The following is a 10,497-nucleotide window of genomic DNA, read 5'->3' as shown; positions in this document are numbered from 1 at the left end:
TTATAAGTGTTGCCTCTAGGGTTCCTTTTTCCAGAGACCCCCCAGGATTAACACAGCCCGTTGTCTGATTCAATATCAAGTGAACTTTAATAGTAAATCCCTAGGCTTTATTACAAGTTTCCTCCTTATAATACAATCTGGCAAGCAGCTCCTTCAGACGTTACAACAGCGACCTTCGGTGGTACCGGCCTCAGATCCTCTGCTGGGTGTATGGGGTGTCAGTGTCTGGATTCCTCGTTGTTCAAAGGAAGAAGTCCAAGGCTGCTCCTGTCTCCCCAGGGTGGCAACAAACACACACAGTCTCTTTGTTTGTCCACTACTTTTGTAACTTTTTCATCTCAAACTGTCCAATCCGCACCTCATCTTTTTAGATAAGGTACTCTAATCCTATTCTGTTTTTGGTTTCCTTTCCTTCTAGGGAAACTACTGTACCTGGTTAGCCCATCATACGAATCACAGCACTCACTTTTCCCAGTGCCTGATAAGGCAGTCTGTACAATTTAATTGCTTAGTTCTAAGAAGGCCCAAAGTTATGCCAAGAGCCTGAGCATAACTCAGTTTGCCCGCTACAGTAAGCTCTAAATATATGGGAGAATGTCAATATTACACGCTGTGGTAGTATGCAGATAAATGTGGTACACTTGGTTTCAGGAATGTGCTACCTGTTGAACATGGAAGATAGTCACTGAGTATGGTCAATCCCGTTGTGTTTCTCAGAATGCTGAGGGCCCTGACAGCCATATTAAACGGAATATATTTTGTTAAAAGACAGGGCTGATACTGCTATGATCCCAAGAAATTCATCTGTCATTAGAGGAATCTCAAAACTCAGCATGATTGGATGGGGTTCAAAATCTCTAGTGTGCGTAGGATAAAACAGAGTTTCTGTTTAGTGCATAAAATATTCTGCCCCCATTCAATTGACATAGCTGATGATCCAGAGAATAGATTTTCTTGCAAATTTTAAAATTATGGATTCCATTTTTATTTTGAGATCTGTCTGTGGTCCCAATGCACACAATGCAACACTTTATCATTTTTTTTTTTGTAAACCTCTCTGAATTTGCGAAATACCATTATATTTTGGAGGAAGACTGGAATTGAATATTTGAATACTGTCATTGATAGGTCTCATGCCCCTCTATCCATTAAATCTAATTCTAAGAAAATCGGTAAAAGTTGTCAAACCTAGGTTTGGTAGATTTTAGCAAATAATGAATCCAGCAATGAGAGGTTATAGAGGTTGTTTGTTTGTTTTTCTTTATCTTTTTTTTTTTCAATGCCTCATTGTGTATATTCTAGAAGTGACTATTTGTTAATTTCTCAAGGGACATTTGACTACAGTTAATACCTCTATTGGCTCTGTGACTGTCTAGGACTGTGCTGAGTTGGAGTTTCAGCTTTCTGGAAGATAGACCAGCTATAAATACCTATTGGTGACTCAACACCTCCCTGTTGAATTATTATAACTTTGAAGCATTAATTCTAAAGGAGTTCAAAACTGTTATGGAGCTTAATCAGCCTACTGCTTCCTATGCTTTAGTATTATGTGAAAATGCTAGAATTTTCTTAAAGGGCTTACAGTATCTAAATTTTATAAGAAAATATAAGTCTTTAGATGAGGATTGTCGCAAATCTTTTGCCTGATTAAACTACACATCCTTACCAATATAAGATATGAATTGGGGGGAAAAAACTTCCAGAAGGTGGAGTGTGTTTTTTATAAATTATGCCAAGATTATTGGGAGTCAGGTAATGTGCAGGAAGCAAATGGACTAAAGAGTAAATCCAACCTTATGAAATATCAGCTATAAGAGACTGAACGTTCATCAAATTGGTTTATAGTTAGAACAATTGATAGAATCCTTGCCTGCTTTAGGAATTACAGAAATAATAGCTTCACACAAAGTGGCTAGTAGTGTACCTTGGTTTTTTTCTATCATTGTATATATTCAGTGATTGAGGTAATATACAATGTATCTTTACATTTTTATTATAAAACTTCACAGGAAATCCATCACTGCCTGGAGATTCATTATTGTTCATATCCTTTAAGGCCACAGTTATTTCACCTAATGACAAAGAAGCCTTTGATATTTCCTTCTCCATCTCAAAAATTTGCTGTATGTGTATTAAGTCCAGGAATCTATCTGTTTCCTCCTTAATAACATTCAAATTCTTCTTGTACAAACTGGAAGAAAATTGACTGAACTGCTGGTTGATTCGTCTCCTGTGTTATATACCAAAACTCTGAGAAGTTTTTCAGTGTTATATTTCAGGCTCTGAACAAATGAGGCAGTTCAGCAAAATCCTTATGGGGGGTACGTTAATGTTTTAGAAAAGAACGTCTCACATTGCCTAATTTGCCTGTTATGTAGTATACCCATTATAATCCCCCAATCCTGTTTTGTTAAAAACAAGCAAATGTTCAACAGGTTTCTGTGGGAAGAGGACAAAAGGGCTTGACTTCCATCAAAAACGATGTAACTACCAATTGAAATGAGTGGCTTTCATCTTCCAAACCTTTGATGTTATCACAATGCCTTTTTAGTAAGTCAGACTATGTATTGGGTGACTGATGTAACTGATAACTCTCCTGTATGGGTGGAAATTGAAGCATAACACTGATACCTTTGGCAAATACATATGTTCTTGGGCATATCCCCAAAGGATTCAAACCTTCCAAATTGCACTCTTGCAGTAGACCTTATTAATGACATGCAGGATTATTATGGTGAATTGGAAAAGTAGGACCAAGGTTGAAATCTGGTACCATGAGATGGCACAGCTGGCATCCATGGAGAGAATCATGTTTAGCAGGCTCAGCTGCTTTGAAAAGTTTAGTGACATTTGGAAGGAATTATTGGAATATTTTGGTAACTAGATTGTTGCTCTTTGCATGCTTCTCTTCCATCCCTCCTTTTTTTTATTCCTTTTTGTTTGTGACAAATATATCAACTGCCAGCCCAAACTATTTTTGTGGTTTTGTATTGCCTTAAAAAAAAACCCAACAGAAATCAAGTGAAGAATTCAAACCCAAGTTGCCAGCTTGGTACTTCCAGACCCTTGACAGTCGAATCCAGCTAGTAGCAACCAGGGACAGGGAAAAATAAACAAGCCTAAATACTGGGTACACATGCATGTGGGTGCTATGAATAGTACACAGCTGACTACCACTCTCTGAAGAACAGTCAACTTTTAAGAGGAGTCTTGTTCAGTGTATTACCTAGATCTCAGAAACATGAGGTGCTGACTGGGCTTTTTTGAATGCTCAGGGAAGAATTCAGCCTGCTTCACCACTTCTAGGGAGATGATGATTGCAAAGAAAGGCATTGAGCAGTGAACACAGCATGCTCCCCTCACAAAAAGGTATGTCATTCAGCAGGATATCCCATCTGCAGTGAATACTGATACTTACAGTGTTAGCTTTAACTCTGTAGCTTCTTCCTCCCTTATGAGAGGATGGGTGTCTGGCTGATACAGACCTTATAGTTGAGCTACTAAGGGCTGCGTGGCCATGTTGTGATTGACTGTGACTCAACACTGATGTTGTACAATATGTGGAAATACCAGAATACCTCACTCTCCAGAATCTTTACACCAATTTTTACACGTTTCCAAGCTTTTTTTCCTCCTTGTACCTTTTTATGTAGAAGGGCTGTTACTGTCTTGCTTTGGCAGTCATCTTAGTTTTCTTACAGCTTTTCAGAGTTTCTAAAATCCAGCTTAAAAAAAAACAAATGAAGGAAACCTGAGGAGCACACAGGTCATAAAGTATGTTTTTTATAATTAGTATTTTTATTATTTTTTTAAAGGTTTTTGTTGTTGTTTGGTTCAACTTTACTTAGGGTTGAAGCTTTTCGTGATGCAGCATCTGCTATGGAACAAGAAAAGGAAATCTTGCTAGAAATGATTCACAGTATACAGAACAGCCAAGATATGAGAAACATCAGTGAAGGTAAGAGTCTGCGTATTCCTAAGTTCTTATTTTAAGCCTGTTTTGAAAAAAAACAATACAACTCCAAGTCTAAGTAGGCTGTGTTTTTAGGGGCAGCTTAGTTGAATTGCTTACCAAATGGTGTTGAAACCACATTTAATGTCAGCCTGCCTGAGCCAACTAAAGCTACTTAGGTTGCTCCTATTACCTTGATAGCCACTTACACTTGGCTCCTCAAGTTCACACCTCAGTTCACCTGAGGGGCCAGCATCACCATCATCATGTATGTACACATTGTATTTTTATCACACCTAGCCTAGCACTTCCTTACACATGTCCCAAACGGAGGAGGACTCTTGGAAACTAGATCTGGTCAGGAGTATTGAATAAAATGGGGGGGTGGAAAATATTGTTTTGTTGAAAACAAACTTTTCATGGACATGTAGCGGTTTAGATGAGCATTCTGCAGGGAAATTTCTCAGGCTAGGGTGGAATCCTAGTCAGAACAAGAGGGAGAGGCCAAACTCACCCAAAATGGGCAACAAGGTAACTGGGTTGCCTTAGTTATTGCCAGAGTATGACAAAGTGCATGTATCCCTTGATTCAAGCCCAGGGATCTGGATTTGCTAGATCCTAGGCAGGAGCCCTAACCACAAAGCTATTAGCTACCCTGGGGAATCTGTGCGTGTGTCCCTTTTTTGTGAAACATTCGTTGAAGTGAGGGCCGCCGGCAGGGCTGGGGAGCAGGGGACTGCGGGTCAGGAGTGAGGGGCACCGACAGGGCTGTGTGTTGGAAGTGAGGGGAGGCTGGCAGAGTGTGGGGGGCAGGGGCTTATGAGTGAGGGGCAGAGGCAGGGCATGGGCATATCACTGCTCCCCCCCACATTCAGGTGTCCTCTTTTTTGATGCTGGAAATATGATAACCCTACAGAACAATACATGATGTATGGGCCTTGGCCCACTTTATTAAAAGTCAAGCAAGGAAGTGTTATGTTCATCATTAGTGGCAGTCCTTAGAGCTTCACAATAAAGACTAAGTTCTCTCAAGCAGCTGTTAGGTAGTTAGCCACTTAAAAACATGCACACCTTGCCAGTGGCAACCTTGCAGGTTATCACCTTGTTTTTAAGTATCCCTTTCTGGTAAAGTTATTGAGAAGATGTTTGATTTTGTTCGTTCATTTGTTTGTTTGTGTTGCTGTTTAAGCTAGTGTTAAGTAGCTCCCAAACTTGGCTGATTCATTAATGGTTGCAGCTTTGCAGAGAAACCTCAAAGTAGGTCTAGGTTCACTTTGTTCATTTGCCCTGAAAAAATTCTCATTCTTCATGATAATCCTGTGAATAAGTGGCTATCCATTTTCTCTAAAGTACAGTTTCTTTAGGCAGTTCAGGGTCAAATCTTTAGAGCAATCCTGCAGTTTCATTCTATTAACAAAAAAAATGATGATAATAAAACCTGCCAGTCTACACAGTCTCCCCAGGCCTAGTTGTTCTAATGCATAGTATCCACAAACTAATGCAATAACATCATAAGCTGTTATTTATGTCCACCATTTTACATAGAATTTTCTAGGGGTACACCAGTAGAGATTTTGGGGGCCGATAGCTGATATTTAAGGAGACACATCAGCCAATACCAATCCAATATCCAATACAGCTGCCATTAGCTGGTAAGTCAGGTGTGGTGGAAGGGGAGAGGGGAGGAAAAGGGTAAGGGAGGGGGCAGAGGCAGGCACTGCCCAGGTGGGGTGGGGGGCAGGGCATGGGACAGCTGCTTGCACCCTTGGGGAGGGGCATGTGCCCCCAGATTTGCATAGCGCGGGGCAGGCGGCAGCTGTGGGTTGGAGCCAGAGCCAGCGCTGTGTGGCTGTTCTTGCTGGGGAGGAGGCTGCAGCCATCCCAGATCTTGCCGCAGCTCCGCTCCCAACCCTGCACCACTTTAGCCCTGACTGAACCCCCCATCTTCACCCAAGCACTGAGAGAAGCCAGGGCTGCAGCAGGCGCTGAGCAGCAGTACAGGGCTGGGAGTAGAGGTGCAGCGAAATTTGGGGTGACTGCAGCCTCCTCCCAGCACCACTGGATCCCACTTCAAGCCCAGTTCCCAGCAAGAAGAAACCCACACAGTGCCAGCTCTGCCTCCACGCTGCAGCTGCTGCCCGCCCCATGCTGCACAGATCCAGGGGCACACACAGCCCTCCCAGGGTGCAAGCAGCAGCAGGAGCCCTCCCAACCCCATGGACCATAGCTCCTTCCCACCCGCCCCCCCGGCTGGGCAGTCCTTGCCCCCTCCCTCACAGCAGGGGTCATTGATCTGCTTCCCCATGCCCCTTCCCTCCCAACCTTCCCTTCCCCCTTCCCTTCTGATTTACTAGCTGGAGGCAGCTCTCCATGCTGCTGGCTCTGCTCGTGCTGTGCTGCAGCTGTGCGCAGCACAGGCATTTATTGGCCAAATTATTGGCCCCCTAGGACTGATATCTGATATAGACAATTTTCTTCATATCGGTACCAATCTGATATTGGACCGATGTATTGGTGCACCTCTAAAATTTTCCTCCTCTTGTAGCTTTGGTAGAAATTTACATACATACGGTGATTAGAATAGCTTTGTTCATACTTTCTATATCATCAAGACAAAGAGACACCAAGTACTTTCCATGAAAGTAGCAAACTTATATTCAGCTACAATTCTGTTTGAGCAAAAGCAGCATAAATGCCTGATTTGCAGTGATAAAAATAAGGTTTTACAGGTTTTTTAACTTCTGTTTGCATCGTGGACCCAATGGACTTTATATTAGAGACCTGAATTTTTTCCCATTTTTCACAACAGTGCACTAAGGTCCACTTAGTGACACTCATACAAGCCAGCTGAAAGAATGAGATTTACTGGTGAGAACCCAGTTTGATACTCAATTGCCAGGTCCTGATTACAGGGCTGGCACGTAGGAAACAAAAATCTATTTATAAACTGGAGACTGGATGCACACCTTGCTGGGGTTATTTGACCCCAGCAGTCTTTCCTGCCCAGAGCAGGTAGGCTGGATCCCATGATCTCATGAGGTCTCTTCCAGCCCTAAACTTCTGTGAATCTGTGAAGACATTTGGTCTTAAACTGTTGAAAGAGAAATGCAAGATTCCACAAAAACTTTTTAAAATTCACTTTTTAGAGTAGAATTACCCTTTAAACTTCCTGTTTCACATTTAAAATAAATTTGTCATTGCAAACTGACAGTCTTACCTGCTATTAGTTATATGTGTAAATAGTTTGCATCTGAAATAGCTGGCTCATAACCCAAAATGTTGTGTGTTGTTTTATTAAACAGGTGAAAGAGAAGAACTTAATCTGACTGCCAGTCGTCTGATGGGCCGAACCCTGACTGTTGAGGTGTCTGTGGAAACTATAAGAAATCCACAGCAGCAGGAATCCCTATCACATGCTACAAGGATGATTGATGAAATAGTCGATAAACTTCTGAATGATTTGGAAGATTCCAGAAGCCATTTAATGACGCTTTATGGTGCATGTACATCTGATATACCATCTGTACCTATTGATCAGAAATTTCAGTCTGTTGTTATTGGATGTGCTATTGAAGATCAGAAGAAAATCAAAAGGAGACTAGAGACTCTGCTTAGGCATATTGAAAACTCTGACAAGTCAATCACATTGTTAGAGCATCCAAAATCAACCCAACAGCCCTGTAACAATAAACAGGATTAAAACAACTCTAGCTCCCATTTTGACAGATAAAAATTAAGTCTCTATACAAAGCATACAGAAAGCTAAAAACATTTACTTTTAAAACACTAAACTAACAGTACTTTTGGGCACAAACATTTAATAGATGTTGGTAACAGTGTCTTAGATAACACCAAGAAAGAAGATACTTTTCTTTTGAAATGAAAAATCCAAGATCTAAGAATTCTGTTGAGCTTGCGCCTGTAGCTTAAACATCATTGGTACTGCTACTGCAAACGGTGACACGCATCTGCTAAACTAAAGCTAGTCAGAATCAAGCCTTTTCTTTTTCTCCTAACTTCTTACAAACTTGAATTTCTTTGTCATGTATTGAAATTTAACCTAGCAAAATTTGCTGTTGGTGAATTCACTGTGCATGAACCTGCTTTATGGGGGAAAAACAAGTCACTGCAGTAAACCAGAAAAAAGGTTGAGCTGCAGCACAGCATGCTTCTCTGTAATGAGTATAACATAGTGCTAATTAAAAGTTGATGCATCTTATCAGTAGATCAGGATGCTTTATAGAAAAGGCTAAGTATCCTCCCCGATTTACAGCTGGAGAAAAGAGCAGTGAAATAACCCATCTCACACAGTAGACAGAGGATACAAGCAAGCTCTGTTCACTCTCAATTCTACACCAAGTTCACTGGACCATGTTGCCTCCTAGAGTGTCTTATAACTAATGTTAATTGTGAAGTTTCTGTGGTTTGATGTCAAAATAACTTCTAAGAAGAATGTGTGTTCTATAAACTGATTTTTGTGCAGCAAATCCTTTGTTTTCTGTTAACCGCCTATGAAAGCGTAACAGAAGTGAAACATTCCAGAAAAATTAGATTCCTTTTTGATGGCAGCAGTTGCTGCTCTCTTATGAAGTCAATGTGAGTTGCTTTTAGTTATGCCGAAGTGGAATATGAGCCATATTTTGAACAAAACAACCACGTATTTCACTTCTGTCATTGGTGCTTCCATTTTGAGAACAAGGCTCTTTTATTAATTTATTTATAAGAGCCTTGCTCTTACATATATATAAAAAAAATCTGCCCAGTCCCACACTTGTCTGCTTAATACCAAGCTCTAGCCAAAGGTTAACTATCAAACAAAATGGGTAGAGCTGGATGAGGCTTTCCAACAAATTCCAGTTAGTCAAATACAAAAATACTGTTGGGTCAGCTCCTTACTGGGGACCTGAGTCATGTCTGGAACCAACGCTTCTACAGAAATAGGAGCCTTGGTTCCAGACATGGCTCAGCTCTCCAGTAAAGAAACAGTGCTTTTGCGCTTTATGAGCTCCCTGCTGCAGACCTAGGAGCAGGGGAGAAAAATGATCTCAGGACTTCTGAACTGCACTATGACAGTAGCATGTCCCAGCCTGCCTGATCCTGAGGAGGTGCTGCCCACCTTTTCCTACTTACCCTTCAAATTGGGGAATATACCTCTGAAGCTGGGTCCAGGGCCAGCTTGTATTTTGGCAGCCTTTCTTTGCATTTAAGTAAGTAGTAACATTGGTGAGTTTCAGAAATAAAGCCCCGGCTGAGGTGGACTGGGAGACTTGCTTCCCTGTAGGCAGTTACCACTGGTGCTGTGTGGGAGTAAGGCAGACAGACTGGAGCAGGCACCACCTCACCTGCATGTGCCTGCCCTGGCTCCTCCTGAGCAGTGGTTGGAGATGGGAGTGGGCTGAGCTGGGCACTGCTCCTCCTGCCCAGGGCAAGGGGGGACTGCTGCTATGAGCATGGACTGCTCACGTGTGTGCGTGCGTGTGCACACGCACAAGTGTGTGGGGCACCCCCTGACTACAGTGCCTTGGGTGGTCATCCACCTGTAAGACCAGCCCTGGATCATCCCCAATGGCTGTTCTCAAGCACATGGGAGATTGAGGTCTCAACTAACTGCAGAGCACAACCTGAAGCAACCTCACTGGCTGTTTCCAAGTTCGCAGCATGTGAGTAGGAGTGGGAGGTTGGGGTGTATATGGAGTTGCTGTAGCTAGGATTCACTGCCACTGTGATGTTGACATACCTCAGTGCCTGGGTCCTTGGCTTCACTGCAGGGAAACTGGAAGCCTTGAGATACCCCAGCTAGGGGCAGGGCTTTCAAGAAATGTCTATAATGTATTCTGGTGCACTGCACAGATACCTGCAAAGCAGTCTAACTGCAGTAGCACAGGGTGAACTAGCTTATGTGGAGCTCTATCTCATTTAAAGTTAACTTGGATATCTCTACACTACATGTTATTGTATTGAGCAGTGCGGACAGTTTTGGAGCATCCAGGCTGTTGCTGCAGAACAGGAATTGCTGGCATAGGCTTCTTGTATCTGCAACTCTGGTGCAGCTATGTGGCAGCTAGGCCCCCCCAACTGTAGACTCTAAAAGCCCCAGCAACTGCTGCCAGAAATTGATATTTTTGTCCATTTCAGCACCACTAAAAAGAGAGAGAATATTAAGTTTCAGGCAGCTAAAGTCCAAGGGAGTGGGACTGATTATAGGAGTGCCAAGAGTGGGCTTTCCAAAGCAACTTTTGTGAGAAATTAAAATGTTTAGACCTGGATTAGAAAAAACTCAATTCCAAAAGAATATAGATTTTGCTGCAGCCCAAAAGTTGTGGCTATCTGTTACTGAGTTGTGGCTACCTGTTACTTTTAACAAGAAACTGCAGAGTTCTTTCTCCCTTCTGTTTGACTGGAGTGGGGGCTCTGCAAAGGCAGACTCCAACAATAACGCTATTCTGCATCACCCAGGCTTATTCCCAGTTCTCTCACTTCAGAACACAGTTACGTTGGTGAAAATGCCTTGGGTCTGCTCACACACAGAGGTCTTACTGGTCATA

General features: G+C 42.3%; 1 protein-coding gene across 1 annotated transcript in view; it reads left to right on the top strand.

The window, feature by feature from the left end:
* The window catches only part of BAG2 (BCL2 associated athanogene 2), a 29,184-nt gene extending 20,745 nt beyond the window's left edge, over nt 1-8,439 (top strand). The window contains exons 2-3 of the mRNA XM_019520518.1: nt 3,849-3,958; nt 7,255-8,439. Of these exons, the coding sequence (XP_019376063.1) occupies nt 3,880-3,958; nt 7,255-7,652 (477 nt within the window). The 5' untranslated portion in view covers nt 3,849-3,879 and the 3' untranslated portion in view covers nt 7,653-8,439. The remainder of the gene's footprint in view (nt 1-3,848; nt 3,959-7,254) is intronic.
* Nucleotides 8,440-10,497: the final 2,058 nt, after the last annotated feature.

The sequence above is a fragment of the Gavialis gangeticus genome, unplaced genomic scaffold (assembly GCF_001723915.1).
Source record: "Gavialis gangeticus isolate Ggan-Ray unplaced genomic scaffold, GavGan_comp1, whole genome shotgun sequence".
Classification (NCBI taxonomy): Eukaryota; Metazoa; Chordata; order Crocodylia; family Gavialidae; genus Gavialis; species Gavialis gangeticus.
The sequence above is the reverse complement of the archived record's forward strand: the minus strand, read 5'-3'. Positions and strand labels throughout refer to the sequence as shown.